The following is a 23,158-nucleotide window of genomic DNA, read 5'->3' as shown; positions in this document are numbered from 1 at the left end:
GGAAGGTGGGGTGAGCAATGGCACACCTTCTTAACTTTGCCGGGTTTTGTCCCCTAAGGCACACCTGGCAGGTCACACTGCACCCCACCCAGGAATGTAAGTACTGGGTCACACCTCTGAAGGTCACCAGCTCTGGCCTGGACTTGCACATCCCAGCACTGTCCCCCGATGGGCCCCGTCTAGCCCTCTATGGCCTTCCTTGGAGTGCAGACCAGCACCAGGCGCAAATTCCGTCAACACGGACCCCCTGCGCCCCAATCCCCCACCCCCAGGACCTGGGCACCCCGTGTTCCATGAGCCCAAGGGCAGGAAAGCACATGGAAGTCTCATCTAGGCCATCACCTGCCACCTGCGGCAAACAGGTCTCACCTGGACTTTGGGACGGACGGATGGATGTCCATCAGTCTCTACAAAAGGCATGGAGTCGCATGCTCTGGACCTGAAGCCACCCTGGAGTATGGACACAGCCCTGCCTGCTTGTCCCTCATCATTTACCCTGGAAGGTGCCCACGAGGACACCACTTGACCCCACAAGGCTAGCACACTCTTTCTTCCTTCTCATTCCACCTCTCTGAAGCCACAGGCGGGCGCCAGCGTCTCCTCAGACAGGCCACTTGACACTAGTGTCCAGACAGTGTTGGTGGCTGCCAGCCAGGCCACGTCTGAGCTCTCCAGGACCCTCCCTCCCACTCCACAGTGTGCTGACAGCTTCACCAGAGAGCCCAGGGCAGGCACAGCCCAGTGGGTGGGCAGGGCCTTCGGGGGAAGAAGGGAGGCCCATGGCGCCCATCTCCACGGCAACCAGACACACCCGCTGCCTGCGAGAAAGAAGAGCACTTTAACAAACCACAGAAACGCCCACACACTGCACCCGGAAGCTACTTCTGGGAGCGAACACCAAGGAAACAATTCAGCAGAGGGAAAAAAGATGCATGCACAAAGACATTCGCGCCCGTGGGCGATAACCAACAGACTGGAATCCAATGAGCTCAGGGCGGTAAAACCACGGGACCCCCTTGGTTACTAGGTAACGGCCCTAATGATTACTATGAAGACTGCAGAGGCGTGGACGAGTTTATACAAAACAGTAAATCAAAAAGGATACACTTTATATGCTATGATTACAATCACTGAAACTTTGGAGAAACTGTGCACCAATCTGCATACATTCGGACAAAGCCTGGAAGGGAAGATACAAGTAAAACACCCGTGTTACAGTAACAGAGCAGGATTCTGCCTCTAAGTCTTTCTCTGCGGCTTGGCAGCCGGTCTCGCAGTTAAAAATGACTGAACGCTGGTGCTTCTTGTGGGCGGCGGGGAATTGCCGTGGGGCCCTGGAGACCCTGCACCCCCCACGAAGGAGAAGGCCTGAGTGGGAACGCCTGGGACCCTCCAGGACCCAGGAGGCCTGGAGACTGTAAGAGCAGCTAATTCGCTCCCCGGGTGCCTGTCCCTGAGACGAGACAGCGTCTCCTCTCTGATGAGGTGTGGGGCTGCATCCGGGACTGGCTGCTCGTCGCCCCACAACTGTCATCAGGGCCCCCCTTGTGTCATCCCTTTGGGTACATGGGACAAGGACCCAGGATGCTGGCATGTCCTTTGTTCCCTTGTCTGTGTACGTCATAAACTGTCTGAACCTACAAGAGGCTCAGAGTGTCTCTACCAGTCAGACCAGTCAGGCCTTGGCCTTGGCCTTGCCTTGGAGCAGGTGTGAACTGACAAGGTCCCAGTGTGTTGTGTTCATAAATTACCAGTACACAGTCAGGCCTGGGGGCGCCCCGGTCCCCACTTCTGCTACAAGCAGGTACACAGCAACAAGACGCCACCCAAGCAAAGGCAAATGACCTCCAGTGTCCGGGTGAAGCCACTCAGACACCTGCCTGGGCTCTGACTGCTCCGTCTGCTTGCCTAGCGAGCTGTGTCTGCACACAACAGGCATGTATACGGGTGACGTGGCACCCAGGAATGCATGGCGCCCACTTCCAAAGGGAGTCCCGGTCCCGGGCCTTCAGCAGCTCCGCTCTCAGGCCTGGGGGGCTGGGGCAGAGTCACAGAGTGTGGTTCACAGGCAGTATGAGGGCACCAAGGAGCCAGCAGGGCAGGACAGGTCCAGGAGAGTGGCTCCTTCCTGCTGGGGGAACAGGGAAGGCTTCCTGGAAGGGGCAGCCTTCGAGCTGGGCCCTACAGGCTGGTCAGAACGTAAACCTGCAGGGTAGGGAGAGGAGATTCCATGGCTCTGTGTGTACAGAGACATGGGTGTGGGGAGAGAAATTCAGTTTGACTTGATAAGTCAGTAGGAAGCAGCAACAGGGACCAGACCACAAGGGCCCTGAACGCCGGACAAGCACACTCCCAGACCAGCCGTCTTCCTTAAGCCTTTGTGCTTGGCATAGTTTGGAGCAAGATAAACTCGACCATTAAGAAATCGAGAGCTAGTGACGGAGCCACAGGTGGAACCAACGGACTTAACAATGTTTTTCCCCAACCACTTTCTTAGTGCAAATAACTGCTTGAGAAGAAAAACGGCTTCTACTTAGTATTTTCTTGTTATGCTGGAAAACAGCCAATATTGAGATGTATTTTGGCAGCAGCCAAAAGTCAAAGGTAATTCTGAAAAAAAGGTGATCGTAACTCTTGTAGCTACGGCAGAAACACACATCAAAGACCTTATTTCACTCGGGAACTAGTGAGAGAACCAGAGAGATGCTGTTGCCAGGAGTCTGCAGGGAACCACACAGTGTGGCCGCCGGAACTGCTGGAATCAATGTGCTAAACAGACATGAGACCAATGGTGGTCGACCCCCACGGGGGGAGAGTCTGCCACCCCTGCACCAGACGGTCCCCGTTGTCACAAACAAGAAACACACACGCTGCCATCTGGCAGAGTGTGACGCGGCTCAAAGGTACGGCCAGGCCTAGGGACTGGGAACCAGAGAACCTGGAAACCAGAAAGAGCATTCCCGCCCGGGATGCTCAGGAAACACTGGATCCGCTTCAAAGTCCCCACAGTTGCTCCCCACGAAGGTCAATGCTGGTCCCCGCACAAACGGTACACTCCCAGGCACGCGCTCTACAGGGAGCCGCAGTGAGGACTGACGCAGGAGGCTTCGAGCCTGGCCATCGAGGCTCGGCAGGTGAGGAGGCAGGTCCATGGCCACCTGGTTCCCCATAGACCGGGAGTCAGGGGGCCACCAGGGCTGTGCCACACACCAGCTCCAGGCGAGTCCCTCCCTGCCCTCCTCCAGACTTCTGAAAGGAGGGGCCTGGCACCCCCCCCCCTCAAGGCGCTTAGCCCTGGCCACCCTGGGAGTCATCTGAAGAGTTTTGAGTTGTACACTTGTCCAGCTCCAGAAATCCCACCCACAGACTCCCGGTTCTGCTGGTCGTGGTGGGCCAGGGCGCGGCCAGTGCCCACTGCCCCAGTGATTCTCTCAAGCAGCCAGGATGGAGAACCACCAGGCCAGACGACTCGGCCCCTTCATACCCGTCACCCTGGCTTGGTTGTAATGTCCCCTCTTTTCTGACAGCTGCTAGCCTCGGTACAAAACTGGAGGACATCAGAGGGACATTTCCCAGCAATGCTCCATGAAACTGATCTTTGGCAGAGACGGTGAAATGAGCACAATTCCTGACTTGGTCGGACTTCGCAAGCATGTTAGAATCTGTCCACTGTGGTGGCCGTCAGGCCGGTGAGACGTCTGCGGAGCTGGGCACAGGCCTGGCCCTCCAGTTGGCTGCCTTGGTCACAACACTTGCACCAGAGGAGGGCAAAGATGCCCAAGGGTGTGCTGCTGGGCACCTCCACACCTCACACTCATAGAGCAGCCTTCAAATCAAAGCCTGGAGTCAGAGTGTTGAAGGGGCCCCACGCCACACTGAGCGGGGTCTCTGAGTGGCGCCCACCACAGAGGAGAGAACCCATGACGACGGGCAGATGATGGTAACCCCCTGTGCTCCCCCTCCCACTCTTCAGAGACCTCCGACAGGCATTACACACCTGACACTACGGGGGATCCCTCTGAAGACACTCAACTGACCGCCCACGTCCACCCAGGGCAACCCCGGTGCTCTGTGATCGGTGCCCAGGGATGGGCGGCATGGAACCCCGCTCTAGAAGGCACTGTCCCTTCAGGGGGACCCCAGAGGACCGGGGGCCAGTGTCCCCATGATGGATGCTCCTCCCTCTCCCCCCATTCTCCGCCCCCACGCCCCTCCCCACGCACACACTTACTGCAGGCCGCACAGGTGAAGCAGGCGTCGTGGTAGAGGTTCCCCATGGCCTGGCAGGCCTGGCCGGCCCCAAACACCCCTTTGCTGCACTTCACACAGGTACCTGCAGGGGCGAGAGCACACGGGTGAGCCGGGAGGGAGCAGCGTGCACGGGGTCACCAGAAGCCCGCGAACGGAGCCAGATGATCCGTGAGCAGCTCCTCACCAAGCCCCAGGGGCTACTCCTTCGAAAAGTCTTTTTGTCTCACACCTTCTCCCTCCCCCAGCTGTTCAAGGGTCAGGGTTTCCGAAGGCAGGGGACAGACACCACGCTGGGAGCCAGGTGCCGCTCCCCAACTGCCACCCTCCGCTCCACACACCTCCACTTCGCCCACCTACCTGCCCCCTTGCCCAAAGCTCCCAGAGTCTCCCGCCGTCGCTAAGACAACGTCCAAAGCCCCACGCTGTGCTTGCAACATGCCAAGCACACAGATGGCAAGATTTCAGGTAAACGATTTCCTTTAATTCTCGGTGGGAACCACCAACTAGGGTTTACCATCCTCGCTTTTTACATAAGTATCAGGCCCCCAGCTTCGGGTCCAGCAGTCTGCAAAGCAGGTGCTCTCTCCTGCCCCCCATCACCTGGAGCCTCACCGCCAAGCATGACCCCCACCCTGGGATCTCAGCTCTTAGCCTCCTTGCTCATGGGCCCCCCTGCCTGGCACCCCGCGTCCACCTTCTGTTCCTTCACATCCTCCAGGTCTCCCCCATCCCTCCCGCCCTCTGAGTCTGAGGCAACACAGGGAACCAGAAGTCAAAGGGCCAGGTCACCTCCCACCTGGTTGGAGCGAACCTGGGAAGCTCTCTAAGCAACGGTCCTTCATCAGGAAAGGGAGGTGCGTCCCATGGGCCCCGCATGTCTGCTGGAGCGGCAGGAAAGGCTGCTTTGCAAACCAAGAGCTCTGAAGACTTCGTCTACCTCAACTGCAACACCGTCTCCGAAAGACCCGGGCTTGAACGGTGACGCCACCATCTGGGGTCACCCACGCACTGGGATGATGGGAGCCTTGCTCAGGGCTGCCGTGGGACACACGGGGTGAGCTGAGCATGGGGCCCCTTCCTTTGCCAGATGCTCAAAAAATGGGCGTATAAATGGAAAGGATGACAGTCACGCTACTGCGCTCGGCAAGAAGTGGCCTGCGCACAAGGTGAGCCCTTAAGGTTCTCCGGGTACAGGTTCTTGAACTTGGTCAGCAGGGGCTCGGCCCCTTCTAACTCTGGTTCCGATCAGTTGGGCTGAAACTCGCCAGCCCTGTGCTTGCAAGGTGGGAAGCCCTGCATTTTTCTGAGCGCCTATCACCCCAAGCTGACAAGCGGACTACGCCACCGCCACTATCAGAGGGAGTCCCAGCCGACATCCCTCACGGGATGCACTCACACCAGCCAGCAGTGTGTCCATGCAGAGCGCACTGTGCCGGGGCCCCTGGGCCGCTCTGCTGGATACCCCGAGGAGGCGAGTGAGGCCGTCTGCAGGGGCAGTATGGTGCTGCCCTAGGAACCTGCTCTCGGGGGACTTTGCTCATGGAAAACTCTAGAGAACACAATTTTTAGTTCTTCAGTTTCAACATGAAGAAAAAATTTCAAGTGTGCAGAAAAGCTGAATCATACAGGCCCCCCCACCACATACCCACCATCGCAATTCCATCACTGTTAATGCCCATCAATCCAACCTTCCACCTTCTCTTTATTTGCTGTGAAATCGCCTGTGTGTGTACAAGCATGTGCACACATGTGCAGGATGAGACCACAGGGCAGCTGGTTTTCTGCGGTTAGCCAGCCAGAAAGCTAGCGGTGTGCCCCGGCCGCTACGAAGTGGAAAACCTCAAGGAATTCAGAGGCATCAGCACCTCCTCTTGTCTGATAATTTCACGTACAACCAAGGCTGCTCCAACGTCCCAAAATACATCGGTTCTGGACACACTCGGAGCTGCGACAGTCAGCAGGGACGTCAGTGTGAGGACGGCAGGGTCCTGCTGTGACACCTCCTCTGTAAGGCTCATTTCAGCAGGCTCATCACTCTAGGGGCGGGGCGGCTGCTGCTGGGACCCGGAGGTCTGGTCACGGGAGCAGGCTGGGCCAGGTGGCCTCTGGGGTGCCCCTCTTGGAGGGCGTGGGGAAGTGAAAGCGCACGCATTGGCATGTCTGCCAATGGACTTGAGCACCGACTCTGCGGGATGCCTGGGCATCTGCCTGCCTCTGCTGGTAAACTGCACTTGCCTTCAGGATGGGGCCGCACCCTGACCGTGGCCTCCGCAAAAGGCCCAGCCGAGCGCCACCAGGTTGAATCCCTTCCTGCATAGCCCCATGTACCACCCTGTCCTCTCCCCCTCATCCCCTTGCATCTGGGGTACCCATGTCCATGCCCCTGGGAAGTGTCTATTACAGAGATTCAGAGTCTTATTCCTCTCTGAACACTGGCAGGCACTGACAGAGTGCACTTAGTAGGTCTTCAGCAAACATGTGAAAACAGAAACAGGTTACACGGACATCTCTGAGCACTGGCTGTGGCCTGACTCAAATGCGGCGATGGGGGACGATGCCCCTGAAAAATGTCACATGTCAAGTAATGGCGTGGTGTTGACTAGCCTATTCGGGGATCCCAAGTCCCCCATTGACCTGACTCTAAACCTTGACGCCAAGTGGTGAAGGCTGGCTCATCACATGGCAGCCAAAGGGCGTTCAACTGCTTGGACGGAACTCTGCTCGCCAGCACGAGCAAGGCTGCCCCGAAGGGCGGCCCCACCTCTTCCCTGCTAAGCGCCATGGCCTCTGCGCTGAACCACCGCAGAAATGTGACCGCAAAGGGCCGAGGAGCCACGTGAGCCGAGGGCACGGTCAGCCCGGCCACCGTGCACCGGTGAGCGCAGGGGGAGGACCGGCCTTCGAGACAGCTTGCCAAGGAGGAACACAGTAAGAAAAAGCCCACAGTCGGCAGTCGGCTCCGAGGGGAGGAGTGAACTCGTCTTGTTTGGGTTTGGGGACTGAGGTCGGAGCGAATGGCAGGATGGACAGTGCCTTCAAGTGGAGGCGACCGCCAGGCCTCCTGGGCTTCCTGCGACTTTATCTCTTGACGTCAGGACTTCCTTCCCTGCTGCGGCCAGCGGACGACACTGTCTCCTGGCTTCCTCTTCATCCGGGGGCCCTGACCTACTGACTTCCACCCTGCCCCTCCCCCCACTCTCTCTTTCTTACTGTGGTGGTGGGCTGGTCCTTAGGCAGCTAGCATCCTTTTCCAGCATGTGGCCGCCTCGCACAGATACAAAGCAAGGAAGGACCATCAGCCAGAGCCAGGAAGATCCCGTAAGAAGCCACGTAGGTAGGAAAGTATTTCATCCTTGCGGTTTGTGGTACGTGGACAGAAAAGAACCACATGGGCAGGAAACAGATTGATTCTTCCTTTGGTGAGAGAGAAAATCACTTAAAGCCAATGTCACAGTCTAGGAAAAAACGCACCTACCAGACCCCCGGCGAGGAGTTTGCTTCCAGAAAAGGAGCCCACTGCCAACACCCTTTTCTGAAAGCCAAGTTCTAGAAAGGATGATGCTGTCACCTGAAGGCCACACCACCCGTAGCATTGGGAGAGGGAATCTGAGCCCAGGCTCGAACTCCAAGGTCCTGTTCTCCCCATCTGGTCGGCAGATGTAGCTATTCCAGCCATACATATGGGCCCCCCCAAAACAGGAGGCTCCTTCCTCACCCCTACACACCCCTGCTCAGAGATTCAGACCCAAGACCAGCCCTGCCCCAGGTCTCCTGGCCCACCTCCCACCAGGACCTCAACCACAAGGCTCCCCGCCATGTGGACCCTAGTTCCTCCTGCCCGCCCGCCAGGGCCGCTGCGGGTGCAGCTTCCACGCCACAAATGCTTCTCTCTCGCTCACGGCAAGCCGGACTCTCTCCACACCCTGGCAGTAGGGCGGTGAGCAAAGGAACCGCATTCTGGCCCTGCCCTCGTGAAACCATCACCTAGAAAGCCAGGAAACCAGAGTCTGCCAGGCTGACCACGCTCATCTAGGGCCCTGCTAAGTGGCCTGGGGAGAGGCCCAAGCTTGTGAAACAATAAGAAATGTGTGTATTGGTCTGTGACCCCAGTTCTGACATGGAGTCCCTAAACCCTTTGCAATTTCCTGGGTGACGGGAGCACCTTTTGTTCTCAGGAGGCAATTCTGGGTGGGCTCCCGGACGGGGGCCGGTCCCCCGGGAAGGCCAAGCCATGAGCACAGCTTGGTACTTGCAGCCCCACCCCGTCCCCAGGGAGGGCAGGGGGCCTGGAGAAGGAGTCCAGGAGGGGCCAGGCCTACACGAGGAGGTCTCCCCCCAAACCCTCAACCTGCGGGTTCAGAGCAGGCTTCAGGGCTGGGGGACACACCCGCACACGGGGAGGGTGGACCTCGGTACCTGGCTGTTCACCTGATTCCTTTAACACATTCTCCACAACCGACTGGAAGACGTACGCTTCACCCTGAGTTCCACAGGCCACTACAGGAAATAACGAAGCCTGAGGAGGGAGTTTCGGGACCCCCAGAGTTCAGCCAGCCAGTCGGTCAGAAGCACATGCGACAACCTGCACTTGCAACTGGCACCAGCAGTGGGGGCAGGGGACAGTGTGATGCAAGGTTGACGCTAACTCCACACGGTGTCAGAACTGAACTGAACTGCAGGGCCCCCGGCTGGTGTGGAGACCTGGCCGGAGTGGGGGTTAACCGCCCCGCGGGTGTCAGGCGTGCAATGAGTGTGACACCACGGGTGTCAGGCGGGCGGTGAGTGTGAGCGGCCGAGGCGCAGAGAGGACGAGGAGGCGGCTCGATGCCTCTGCTCCCCTGTGGCCCCCTCGCTACAGGCCCCTAAAAAAGATCCCCAACAGGGGAAAGTGAGAGTGCGTTCTCACACGGAACTCTGATAACACAAGCTCAAAAACCAGGGGGAAGGGAGGGAAGAAGAAACCAAACTCGCAGAGGAGAGGAAGAGTGGGACTTCCTGCCCCCTGACCCGTTCTCCAGACTGTGCCGGGCGACGTTTCCACCAACGGCTTTGGGGAAGTGGACTTGACAGGTGACCAACTGCACGTGGTCGATGTGAACAACAGCTGGCATTTCTACGCAGACGTCACCACCACAGGCGAGGCAGTGGCCACATCCACCGTCCCCAGAGATGGCACATGCGCCGGTGTCTTTGCCAAGTCCTCCCTCCCTTCCTCCTCTTCTTCCCAGACAGCCACGGCTCCACTTTCTGTCAACACGGGTCGGCTTGCGCTTTCTGTAGAGTGTGCTCTGTTTTTTTTAACCTGTTGGCTTCCACTCAGCATGATTATTTTGAGATTCTCCTATGTTGCTGCATACACCAGCGTTCATTCCTTTTCACTGCTGAGTAGTATTCCATCGCTCAGTGGGACCACAACTGGTGTAGCTGCCCCCTGCTGTGGACATCTGATTGTTTCCATCTGGGGGCTGTTACAAACAGAGCTGCCTGTGTGCAAGTGTTTGTATGGACATGCATTTCCTTCTCTCTTGCGTAAAGACCGAGGAGTGGAATGGCTAGGTCTTAGGGTGGGCATATGTTTAACTGCATAAGAAACTGCCGAACTGCTCACCAAAGAGGCCAGTCTGCTACCTCACGTTCCTACCGACCCCTTATCAGGGCTCCGTTTCTCCCCATCTTTGCCAGCACGCACCGCTAGCCATGTGCCTGAGCAGTTCTTCGTGGGCATCTCTGCCACCCCACTTCTTCTTTGGTGAGGTGTCTGTACAAATCCTTGGCCCCCTTTTTTCTTACTGCCGAGTTACGAGAACTTCTTATCTATTTGGGACACAAGTACTTCAACAAACACATGCTTCGCAAAGATTCCGCTGGGGTCCTGTGAACTCCCGCTGACCGTGTCCCCGGACTCCCAGCTGCTTGCAGCTCCTGGGCCTGCGGGCTCTGCCTCACCTCTCCGCGGTGTGCCGGGGCTGGGCCCTCGCCCCAGGCAGGGGGCTGCGGCAACCCCAGTGCTTGCCTCACTTCCTGCCTGGCTCTGAAAACTCACTGTCCTTCACTGCCTGATGCCCGGTATTTTGAAAACCTTTGGTTCACACATTTTGTCTGTCTTCTGCGTTGTTTGTGCTCTTATGGCTGTTTCGGGCAGGAGGTCGATCCAGGCCCTGTTACGCTAACCTTCAGGGGAATTACGAAGTGTCTTATGTACCGAACACCAGGCCGCACAATTGATATGTTTCTTCACTTAACAACAACCCTACAAAACCGGTAGCATCTTCCTTTAAAGATGAAGCAGCTGAGGTTCAAAGATTCAGCAGAAGGCCCAAAGTCGGGCTGACTGTACACTGTGCCCACCCCACCACATTCATGAGAGGGGTGCAGGGAGTCAGGGGGAAACGCCCAAGGGACTCAACACGTGATGTTCCCACACTTTGGGGGCTCCAACGGATCCATAAATACCAGCTCACTGGTGGGAGCCAAGCCCTCTCTCGGCTGTAGCCTGTGATGGAGGCAAGCCCCCTCCCCCGAACGGAGATGTGGCCTGGGGGTCATGGGCAGGGACGGACCCCCCGCAGAAAGTGTGTGCGTGACCCTCTGCCTCACAGGGTTACCTGGGGACCTCGGGAAACTGGGTGAGTTTTTGAAAGATCGCTAATCATCAATACCTGGGGTAGGGATTCTCGTTTGTTTATTCCTTCTGGCACTTTTCAAGTAGAACTTACTTTCCGAAGCAGTTTCAGGTCCACAGCAAACTGAGCGGCACGTGACAGGTTTCCCTCACGCTGTCAGCTCAGCAGGCTCGACAGCCCCCCTCCCAGGGCGGCACGTGTGTTAGAAGTGATGTACCTGCACCCCAGGTCCACCGCCTACCTGAGGGTCCACTCAAGGGGTTCTCCACGAGGGTCTGCACCGGTGCATGAGGACAGGGGTCCGCCACGGCCACGTCACATAGGCAACTTCCGCCACCCTAGAAATCCTCTGTGTGCGGCCTACACGTCCTGCCCTCTCCTCCAGCATCTGGCCAGCCCTGGTCTCCTTACTGTCTCCACAGCTGTGCCTTTTCCGGAAAGCCATGCCGTCTGGATCCTGCAGGGCCTGAGGCTTTGTTCACTCCGTCGCACACATTTAAGGCCCCCCCCATGTCTTTTCACGGCTTGACAGCTCATTTCTGTTTCACTGAACAGCGCTGCCTTGTCTGGGTGTACTGGGTGTACCATGGTTTGCTTATCCATTCACCTACTGAAGACAAGCTCTTGCTGGCCTCCAGGTTTCAGCAGCTGTGACCACAGCTGCTGCAGATGCCCACGGGCAGGTTTGTGTGTGGACACAGGTGTTCGGTTCATTTGGGTAAATACCAAGGAGCAGGAGCCCTGGGCTGTATGGTAAGCTTATGTTTCATTTTGTAAGAAACTGCCAAACAGTCTTGCAAAGTGGCTGTATGGGGTTCTTTCAGTCGTCATGATATTCCCACAGGAAAGGACAAGAAGGTCAGGCAGCTTCCCGGGTTGAAAGCTGCGCAACAGGAGGCAAAGAGCCACCGGGGAAGATCGGAGCCCCGCCCACCTCTCCCTCGAGGGTTGCGGTTTCCTGTGAGGAGGAGCTGGTCCTGCCGGTCTCCCCCACCGGTCGAAGGATAAGCCCACTGAGGGCCGGGGCCTGGCGCCTTGTCTGTGTCCCCCCAACAGAAGGAAAGCAGAGTACTCCCACACAGAAGGTGCCAAAGCAGCACTGAATGCATTGGGAAGCTGGAGCTGGGGCAGGGGGTGCCGTCCAGGCTGAGGAGAAGGTGCCAGAAGGTGGTGCGGAGACAGGAAGGCCAGAGGCCTGTGCACAACTGTGGGGTGACTCAGCAGTGAGCCGGCTGGGCTGCAGGGAGGAGAGGCTGGGTGCAAAGAAAGCCCAGGGCCACCCCTGGGACATAGGAGGGGATGGGAAGTGACTGTCTGAACTGGGGAGGGAGCGTGGTGCCGGCTCGGCAGCCCAGGCAGCGGGCAGGGCTTACAAAGGCTGCGGAGTGTCCGAGAAAGCAGGGCTTCCTCCTTCGGGGCTGCTCCCAGGCAGAAGCTCCGGGAAGACACGGCCCCAGGTCACGGTGGATTTGCTCCTCCCAGGTGGACTGGCTCTCATCCCGGAGGTGACGGTGGGTGGGCCTGGGCTGGGGCCAGGGCCTGGGCAGCTGTCAGAGTCTAACCAGACCTCCACGTGACAGAGAAGGAAACCGGGTGCCCGTGCCCAGCCCGCTCACACGGCAACTTAACCGCAGTGTCACATAACCAGAGGCCTTCCCAAAAGCTTTTGACTCACCACAAGTACCCGGGAAGTTTTCCTCCTGAGGGAGGGTGACATTGTATCATCACTGTTGTCACGGCCGCCAGCATCCTTGTTTTGGCTCCATGTGAACGGCGCTGGTGAAGCACAGCCCAGGCTGGCCTGCCTCTCTCCGGTGCAGCGGTGGCTGCGAAAGTGCTTAAAGCGGAGGCAGCTCTTCCCAGGAGCAGCATCAGTGGGACCCCAACTACACATGACGGGCAAAGTGGGGAGCACCACACGATTTGGGGGGACAGAGACCACTCGGCCTCCTGGAACATCCGGGTCCCTGACCTCGGTTCCAGGAAGACTATCTGAGAGCCGATGACACAGCGCAAGCGATCGAATGCAGACTCCCTCCCCGCCGAGGCCAGGCCTGGGCAGCATTCCCTGGGAAAAACGAACGTTATCCCGAATTGGTATTAAATCATCTTCTGCGCACCTGAAGCCAAACGTTAACTGGGCTGCAGGGCCGTGGCGCCTTCCCCACCCCTGCAAAGGTGAGTGGCACCCAGGGGGCCAGCCGAGCAGCCCTGGCGTGAGGTGCAGCCACAGTGCGGCTCCTGCTCATGGGGATCCCCAAGAACCCTGACGCCCCCCACCCCCGCCCGTCAACTGGACACACGGCTGCCCTGCAGGATGGCCACCTGGGTGATGACCAAGCCGGCGTCTTTTGTTGCTGTGAGAAGGACTGAAATATAAAGCCTCCATGAGGTAGGCAGGCAGTGGGTGAGCCCTGCACCCCTCTCTCACACAGGCCTGTCCCGGACTGCTCCTCTCTCGGGGAGCCGACCTGAAGCTGCACCCCCCCTTCACGGGACATGGAGGGGCAGCCTCTGTAGCTCTGCCCCCTGCAGTGAACCATGGAGTGGGGGGGGTCACACCGCCATCAACCACCTACTGTGCTGAAAGGGGCTGAGGCACAGGCTAGGCACTCAGCCAGCCTTTGGGAGCAGGCTGGGAGGGGCCAGGTCTGCCTGGCACACATCTGGATGAACTGTTCCAGACACAAGTGGAAGGAGGCTTTTGGTCAGCTGAGGGCTGCAGCTCGTGATCAGGACAGCTCTGGGAGTGGACAGGTTCCAGAAGAGGGGCCAAGAGCCGGGGCAGAGCTGGACCGATGCCCCCAGCAATGGTCTTCCTCCAAGCCACACTAGAAACTCCCCCCAAAACCCTAGAGGCCATGGGTGCCGGGCTCCTGCCTCACACGCAGACGGGCACTTCTGACCAGCTGTAGGAGTCGGAGGAGATGCCCACTGTGACCTCCAGGGGTGGGGTCTCCACTGGGGGGGAGGGGCAAACCACCGCAGGGGGTGCTGAGGTGCGGCCAAGGTTGAATGCTGGCACCCTGGGCCTCCCTGCCTCTGCTCCCTCTCTCAGGCACCCTGTAGTTCACGAGGCAGGGGGCAAACTCTCAGCAAGCCACAACGGAAGTATTCAAGGCCATTCTGGGCACCGAGGTCATTGCGCCAGTCTGCTTTCTTCACTCCGAAAGCTGCTCAAAACCGATCGGGGCTTCACTTCACTGCAGTGGGAAAGGAAGTTTCTATCGCAATTTCCCCATCGATGCAAGCCGAGCTAGGCTCCTGCTGGCCAGGGCACTGCTCCTGCCCTGCCCGCTACTCCCTGAAGGAATCAGAGTTCACAGTATTCCCCGCAGGCCCTGCTCCCCACCATCTCCTGCAGCTGCTGGGGCTCACCCTTCCCATCAGTCTCTCCACTCAGAGGCCCATTCGCCTTTTCAGCTGAAGTAGGAATGACCAATCCACACAGGGAAAAATGGGCCACCTCGCCAGGGGTCAAATGCAAAGGTGGGCTGTCACTTGTCACAGACCCACTGGAAAGATGAAATGCAGTAACAATTGTCGCTGAGGGCGTAGAGAAAAGGGCACTTTGGTGCACCGTCCGTAGAAGCAGGGACAGCAGAGAAAAGGCCTTAGACACCTTCACACCATGGGATGCAGTGACTGACAGGCCTGGCTGCAGCCCTGCAGGAGATCCCCGCTGTCCCCTGCAGCTACCGTCCACCGAGTCACCGCAAATGCTGAGTTATCGCACCCCGAACCGCTGCTCCCAGGGGAAATTCGAGACTGGGTCCCCCCGAGCCTCTGGTCAGGCTTCCACCAACCAATCCACACGCCACGTTTGGTCTGTGTTTCCGACACCTCCTCTGGTAGGCGCTGATTAGCACTGAACTCCCGCCGACGGCTCTGGGACTCACACCCGGGTGAAGCGTACGGAACACGCACACTTTTTCCGGAGGACACGTCTGAGCCTTCTTACGTTCAGGGAGGGACCAGGGCAGCACCTCAGCAGTGCCGGCGGGGGGCCACTTAACACTGAGAAATTGCTGGAAAAAGTCACAAAAATGCAAAAACCGCGGCGTCAGACAGACCATGAAGAGGACACTGGTTTCGAGCTCGAGAGCTGAAATGGGCAGGTGCCGCGTCGCCCCCTGAGACCTCGGCTGGAGCGCCTGTGGGTGACTCCAAATTCTCACTGCTTCGTATAGGTCCCCAAAGGATCGCACCAGAGCTGCCTCTCATTAGGGGCTTACCGATTCGTTTCAGCAAGTAGGCAAATGCACAAAACAGAATCTGAGTAAGAAGATCGACTACACATGAGTGCCTTACAAATCCACTTACGTGGCCTCTTAGAACCAGCACACAAATAAAAACATGAGAGAAACGGAGCGGTGGTTGTCTGGGGCGGGCGCTGGCTGGGAGGAGGAGCGAGGGAACTTCCTGGGCTGGAACTTTCTACACTGGGCAAGGGGCGGGGGGGGGGGGGTATGGTGGTGCACACATCTGTCCAAACTCATGGAACCAAACAGTTCACTGCATGTAATCATAAGTTTTCTTAAAACACGGCCACAAATTCCTCGACGCTCCTTCCACAAGGAGGCAGGGATCCACAACCCCTCCCCTTGTGTGGGGTTGGGGTGGTGATGGTCAGAAAAGCCTGCAGGGTCCAGTGTGGACACGAGAAGCCCGAGGCGCACAGCTGGGCTGAGGCCCACCTGTTTCCTCAGCGGCAGCCCCACCCATTTCTCCAGCCCCTCGTCTCGTCAGACTGTCACCTCCAGTAGAGCTGCCTCTCCCGCCACCCCCTTGCCACACACCACTGTTGGCCCGGGGGGTACCTAAAGAGGCAGCAGCCATGGGCAGGCCACAGGCGGACGCAGGGCTGCCAGCTCCAAAACTGACCCCGGTAGCGGCCCAACAAAGGGCCTGTGTCAGCCCGGCCACCCGAGAGGACGGTCTCCACTGCACAGAGCAGGCCCCAGACAATGGGGTCTTTGCACGCTGCCCGGAAAGCCACCCCGACGTGGCCGCCCTCCCCCACGGCTGGGCAAGACCTCCAGGGCCCGGCTAGAGGCGTAGGGTGTGGGCGGCCTGTGGGCTGGGGCCCCAGAGGAGCCAAATCCCGAGGGGCCCCTCCCGCCTCTCTGGACAGGAAACAGCAATTTTCACTTCTCTAACTACAGGGAGGGGTGGGCGGTCCCTCTGCATGCTCTGCCCCTACTCGCTGAACAGAGTGTGTTTTTAAGGTTCTGGAAAGTTGGCTCAGCTACGCGGCCACCTGCTAGGTCATGCCACACACAGACACCAGCTTGGGGCCCCGGAGTGTCTTCTTCCTCCGTCAGCGTGCACACGTGCCTCCGGGGGCGCCCCATGGTGGGGGGACTACAGCAGCGGTGGGGTGTGGGGGGGGGGTGGTAATAATACCCGTCTCCCCTGCACAAATTAGAATTGTCTTGTTCACACACTCCTGGATCTGAATGGATCGATGGGGCTTGGCTTTCAGAAGGGCCGGAGCGAGGCGGCTGTGATACTTTTGAGCAAATCATCACTGTTAAGCGCTCGAATGGCGAGCACTCCCCACATGCCCCGTTCTGAGAGCCGCGTACGGCTCGGCCCCGGCCGACGGAAAATCGATGCAAGCCATCTTCGATTTTCCATTTCCAAGGAGCCACGCTTAAAAAGTGAACACGGGTGACACTAATTTTAGTCATAGATTTACTTAGCCCAGCACACCCAAAGGATTCTCATTTACACATCAAGCCAATATAAAAACATTAAAGAGCTATTTACATTTTTTCCAGACCACGTCTTCTGAATCCAGGTCTCTCGCACATAGAACGCCTCGAGATTCGGACGGGCCGCACTTTGACATGCTNTGCACAAATTAGAATTGTCTTGTTCACACACTCCTGGATCTGAATGGGTCGATGGGGCTTGGCTTTCAGAAGGGCCGGAGCGAGGCGGCTGTGATACTTTTGAGCAAATCATCACTGTTAAGCGCTCGAATGGCAAGCACTCCCCACATGCCCCGTTCTGAGAGCCGCGTACAGCTCGGCCCCGGCCGACAGAAAATCGATGCAAGCCATCTTCGATTTTCCATTTCCAAGGAGCCACGCTTAAAAAGTGAACACAGGTGACACTAATTTTAGTCATAGATTTACTTAGCCCAGCACACCCAAAGGATTCTCATTTACACATCAAGCCAATATAAAAACATTAAAGAGCTATTTACATTTTTTCCAGACCACGTCTTCTGAATCCAGGTCTCTCGCACATAGAACGCCTCGAGATTCGGACGGGCCGCACTTTGACATGCTCGGTGGCCCCTGTGGCCAGTGCCTCCCGCACAGGACAGCAGAGACACACCCTGTGCTAACTGCGTCCTCACAACGACCATGCCCACATTTGCCTGATGGGGAAACGGAGGGACAAGACAGGTGGGCAGACCCAGAGCCCACACACGTATGTGGCTTTTCATGCACACAAACAGCAACTCAAATTCTGACTTTCCAGTAATGCAAATGTCTTCTCAGATAGGAACACGTGTGTGGGCCAGCATGTCTCCCTGCATCTCCCTGCCCCCCTCAACCCCCACAGGACTTAGGTGAGCTGGGCCCCAAGCCCTGCAGACCCAGACAAACCATGGCACCCACACCTTCTCCGGCCCCTCCATTCCTCAGCCGCCCAGGGCACCTTCTACCCACATGGGAGAGCTCATCTGAGGAACTCCTGCTCAGGGTCACGGCCGAGGACAGCTGGCCCGGCATGCTGGCCTCCCTAGCACACACTCACAGTAGTGACATCCCTCTCAGAGCACCAACACTCAGGAGGGAGTCAGGGACTGTCCCCCTTCCTCCACCAGCATGGCCTCCATTCTTCGTTCACAGGGGGCCTCCTGAGCACCCCCAGTGCGCTGCCCTGGGCCCTGGAGATACACCAGTGACTGACCCAGACCCCTCACTGTCTCCGTGGCTCAGCCCATGATGGTGAGGCAAACGGCCACACTGTGGCCAAGGCTTTTCAATTCTTCATTCCAATGGCCTAACATTATGAACACGCACGGTCCAGTCACTCCACAAACTCTCCATGAGTACCTTCTACAGACCAGGCATCTCGAATCTTACCAATAATTCAGTGGTTGGTTTTATTTCCTCATTTTCTTAATTTCTTAGGGGCCACTTTATCATACAGCTTAAATTGTGTTCCCCCAAAGAATGTAGTTTTGATTCCATGAGCCAGACCAACGATGACCAAGCATTACTGGTGGGAGGAGGACACTTCTGTGTCACCTGGGTGGGGACACGCTGACCTCACAGAGGGGCCTGGCATCACCATCCACTTGCCTGCTGCCCAGGGTGTGTCCATTTGCTCTCGGTTTTTCCCGCCCTCGACTCCCTAGGCTTCTCTGCTCTGGGGCAGAACAGGCGACATTTCGGCAGACACAAAGCCATCCGCTGGGCTAGCAGGGACACACTCTCCTGTGAGCAAACGGGGCCACAGCAGGGTCCCACCAGCTGAAAGGAAACCATCAGCCCAGCTGGAGGGAGCCTCCAAAACACAGGGGAGCTGCTGTCGTGGTCAGAGGGGCTTCGGGCAGCCAGGGCGAACCCGCCACTGTCTCGTCACGCTGAATGGACGCCCACAGCCTGCTGGGATGCACGTCCACACAGACTCAGGGCCTATTAGACGGGTGCCCTATCTACTCAGTCCTCAAATCACCTGGTCTCTGCACCTCCTGGGATTGGCTGCAGGGAGACCCACGCTAAACTCAAGTCCCCTTCTATCGGATGTAAGACAGCATCATGGTAGGCTTCCAGACCTTGCTCTACGCGACAACACCTGTGTGCGGTAAGAGACAAGCCCCCGATACGCTCCCAACAGACTTCTCGCAACAGGGAGCGAGCAGTCTCAGCTCTTTCCCGGACACACACAGACGAGTCACCGAACAAGAAGGGTGAGGAAGGCACAGGTCCAAGTCCAAAGCCAGGGCTCTCCAGGCTTAAAATAACCTGGCCTCGGACCCTAAAGAATGCCCTTCAGAACACTCATGCAGAAAGTCTCCAGCCTCTCAGCGTGGCCCTGACATTCTGTGTCCAGCTGGTGTCCCTGAGAGGGGACAAATGAAAAACAAGACCCGGAGTGGATATAAATATCACTGGGACGCTGAGCACAGCTCCAGCCAGCGTTTGGTTTCAAGCACCTTCGCACACAGCCTGAGCCCGACCATGACCCTGAGGCCAAGGCATCGTGGCCCACCCCAAGAACAGTGTGAGCTGGCACCCCCCATCTGTGCCCACAGTACTTGGGAGTGTCGCACAAGCACCCCTTGTCCCAACCCACACCCTACAGAGGAACATGAGAAGTCAGGGAACTGAGGGATGGCGGGCAGTCAAGACCACTGCATGGCCCCTGAGTACGCCCCTGGCCTCCACGGTCCCATCGCTGCCCCACGGGGAGGGCCTCTGGCCTGATGAGGAACCTGGGTGCCCAGCCCCAGCTCCTAGAGTGGGATCCAGCTCCAGCAGCTGTCTCTGGCACCCCTCCGCGCTCGGCCTTCTCGTTGCTCCACCGGACAAAGGGGGAGACTTCAGCTATGACCTCCCTGTGGCCCGAGAGCCCCCAAAGTTCCCTTCGTCAGAAAACCACCATACTTCCTGCAGCGGCGAGGCCGCACAGCCAAGCAGCAGAATCTCAGACTCGGCAGCCACACTCAGCAAAGCCCCTTTTAATAAACGTAGAAGGTGGGCTACTTAATTTCTGTGTGCCTCTGCTTCCCCCTCTGTACAGGGGGATCATGAAATAGGGTTGTTCGGAGAGTCAGACTAGCTGATGCCCCTGAGATACTTGCAAAGGGCCCAACACAGAGCAACCACTCAACGAATTTTAGCTCAAGTTTCTCGGAGCTGTCACCCCGGCCAAAAATCCCCACTCCCTCCCCTGCACAACCCCACCATCCAGTCAGCAGGCATGCACTGAGCCCCCACCGTGTGGGGCCCCGACAGCACCAGCAGGCACCAAGGCCACTGTCCTGTGTCCAGTGACCAGGACTGAGGGAGTGCACAGAGGGGGCCTAGGACATGCCAGCAAAAACAAGGTCACCGAGCCCCGCACCCAGTACTCACGGCCGTCCCCTGCACTGAAGACCCCATGCTTAACTGGAATGAGGGTCTGCACGGCCTCTGTAACACAGTGGCTCCCACATTTGGCTGTTTCCTTCAGATCTTTAGTCCTTTCTAGTCTCGCTTTCATTAGACACTCTCCACGGGGCAACCCAGCCTCCAGTTCAGAAAACGCTTCTGCGTCTCACTGGGCAGGCAAGAACCACAGCACACGACACATCCCGTGTCTCAGCGGGCTCCGGCCACGGCGCTGCACGGCAACCTTCTGCCAAAAATCATTAGATTTTTGTCTGGGTGTTCCAAGGGCGGCAGCCATGCAGGTGATTCATGGCTCTTGCTGTGATTGCATGTATGTTCCAGAACATTTGAAGTCCAAGTGATTACCACTTACGATTGGAAGGCAACTAAAAAAAGATATCTTTTCGTTCTGTGGAGGTCTGGAAGCAGGGTGATCTGCGCAGCCCCCGCCTCCCCAGGCTCTCGCTGTGGCCAACACCTCTGCTGCTCGGCTCTGTACCCCTCGGCCAGCTAGAATCCAGGCACTCGATTGTACCTCCAGCCACAGCTGCTGGACTTCAAGAGTGAAGCTCCCAGCTCAGCAGAGAGAGAGCGGCCTGCCCAGCGTCACTCCTGGGGCACTGGAAGGGTTGGGCCCAGGACACCTGGTCTGCTCACTCTCAGGTGCACGCCTAGCTCCCACAGGTCCGTCTCCTGTGTGGAGTCATAAATCAACATGTGTAGAGAAATACAACTTTTTAAAAAACAAAACCTCTGGCAAGGATGGCCATGCGTAAAGGTCAGGTTCACGCTCCAGATTACTAATGGAAAGGGCAGGAGAACTAGGTGGATGAGACAAGACGTGCTCTCCTGGTTCCCAGAGGAACACGGCAGAAACACCATCCCGCGCGAGGGGACAGGGTGGCCTCAGAGGCAGACAGCCCAATGGGACCAGACAGCCACCGTGGGAAGCGGACGTCAGGACACACCAATGCTGCAGCTGGAGACCCAAGGGGCATCGCGGGAGCGGACCAGCAGGACGCTGGCTGGGGAAGGGCAAGGGCACGTGCCCTGTGGTGGGCGGGAACACCAGAGGCTCCAGCCGGAGAGGAGGCTGAGGGGGCTGGAGCCAGTGAACACAGTGGGCTGGGGCACATCCCGAGCATGGGCCTCAGGGGCACAGGCAGAGAACTATGGTGTCACTGCCAAGTGCGATGACCTGAGCCTGACCCTCCGCGTCCTCCCCCGCAGCACTAGGGCCCTGACCGTGCTTTGCTGATGTGTCGTCAGGGAACAGACGAACCGCCGTGAGGGAGGTGCGGGCGCTTGGTCGTCCTCTCTGCTGACACCTCCAAAGAGCAACCCTGCGGCAGAGCTGGCAGACAGGGAGGGGGCAGAGGATGGCGGATAGGGAGGGGGCAGAGGATGGTGGAGAGTCCGCCCCTTAGGAAAACACTAAGGACCAGCGGCGTCTGAGCCCTGGCCACTGACCACACAGGAGCAGCCACACAACAGTGCGAGCTGGACAGTGCGGCGGGCATGGTGGGGCTGGCCCTGCTGACGTCACTGCCTCCTTGCTCTCCACGGCCAGGGCTGCGCCCCGACCACCCACATGCCATCCCTTCCTCCCCAAACTTGCTGAGAAACATTTTAAAGTATGCTCAAGGTTTTAGAAGTTACTTCGAATCATACAACTGCTTAAAAACTCATGGTTGCGGTCAGAAATTATCTTTCTGATAACTTTTCTTTCTTTCTATGGCTATCTTTCAAGGCTTGTGGTGACTCTAAGGGGCGCGCAGTGGGGCTTCTTGGGTGCTGGTCACGTCCCGCATCTCGATCTGGCGGCAGGCCATGTGGGTGTGCCCCCTCTGTGAGCATCTACAACGTGTGTGTTACACGTCAATGAAAAGTTAAAAAACACACGCCCTTCCAATTTTAAGGGGACGATTCCCGGTCCACTAAAAAGAAAATAACAATATGCACAATTTCCAAAGGGCTGGGTGTCCCCGTCTTGGGTGTGCACCCGCAGGGCCGGCCAGGCAGAACTGAGACATGGGCGCCACTTACAAACGTTGCCGTGGAATCAGAACTTTACCTGCATAGCAGTGGGCACCTGGACCCAAGTCACGGCACAGTGTCTCCCGAAGGAGTTCAGGTGGACACCCAGGTGACGGCATTTGGTCACGCCAGCTGCTCAGCCAGAGCCGGCGGGCTGACGACCTTTTACCGCCACCTCCTTCTGCACTGGGTTCGGGTTTACCGCCACGCCTGGCCTTGGGGACAGCAGGTCGGTCAGGGCTGCAGGCCTGCGTGGCAGCTGGCACTCTCCCCTCCCCAACTCCGCAGGCAGGGGTGCCAGGAGCACCCCACACACTGAGCTCTGTCTCAAACTCAGCCCCCTAGGAGACCCAGCCTGGGACAGGTGGTATGTTTGTGTCATTTTCCTTAGGACAGGAGGAGAGGCCCAGTGTGAGGAAGACAAGTGAACACCGTGGAGGAAAAGGTGGGAAGGGTTAAACAAAAGGCACAGTGCGCTCCTTACTTCCTCCACGGGGTAAACAGCGGTGTGTAAACGGAAGCCAGTGTGGTCCCCGGGTGGCGTCCTCCAGGAGCAAGGCCTGGGAAGGCGGGAAGCCCAACTGCGCTGTTCTCCTACCAGCAAAGCTTAACTCTTTCCTTGTGGACAGAGAGACACAAACAGGAATCCTGGAGAAGGAAGGAGGGAGAAATACCTCCCTGGGACCATACTGTACCAAACCTACAAAGACGGCCATGGAAAGTGCCAGAAGAGCCCCCAGTGACAGGTGGGTCAATCACCAGAGTTCAAGGCATCTTCAGACCTCAGCGGTCTCGAAGGCGGTGGCCAGTATTCAAGAGCTCCACCCACAGTGGCCACAGGAACACCTTCGTCTGCCCAGGGAAGGGGCCACAGGACCAACGCAAACTCCTCTGCTCTGCTTCTGGCTAGAATTCCCACTGATGGCGCCCGTTACCGTGCCCTGCCTCTCTCTCTCTGGCAAGAGCCCCGTATCTGTAGATACCCTACTTGGAAGTACAATTTCATCACCATTTAGCAAGGGCAGTGTGCTGGGCACACCAACCCTACCCAGCGACACCACATCTGGGGCTAGTCCAGCCTCCTTGCGCCACGGGTGCGGGGAGCCCTGGAAGACGGCAGAGTTCACC

At 57.9% G+C, this 23,158-nt stretch overlaps 1 protein-coding gene across 3 annotated transcripts in view; it reads right to left on the bottom strand.

Moving 5' to 3' along the window:
- Positions 1-23,158, bottom strand: part of LIMD1 (LIM domain containing 1) — a 65,639-nt gene that overhangs the window by 37,577 nt on the left and 4,904 nt on the right. For all 3 annotated transcript variants that reach the window (XR_005064214.1, XM_037030604.1, XM_037030603.1), the window contains exon 4: positions 4,232-4,333. Coding sequence is in view for 2 of the 3 variants with exons in the window: in XM_037030604.1 (XP_036886499.1) it covers positions 4,232-4,333 (102 nt within the window). In the remaining variant the exon portion in view is untranslated. The remainder of the gene's footprint in view (positions 1-4,231; positions 4,334-23,158) is intronic.

This window comes from Sturnira hondurensis, unplaced genomic scaffold (genome assembly GCF_014824575.4).
Source record: "Sturnira hondurensis isolate 20B ecotype Veracruz unplaced genomic scaffold, ASM1482457v3 Scaffold0020787, whole genome shotgun sequence".
Classification (NCBI taxonomy): domain Eukaryota; kingdom Metazoa; phylum Chordata; class Mammalia; order Chiroptera; family Phyllostomidae; genus Sturnira; species Sturnira hondurensis.
The sequence above is the reverse complement of the archived record's forward strand: the minus strand, read 5'-3'. Positions and strand labels throughout refer to the sequence as shown.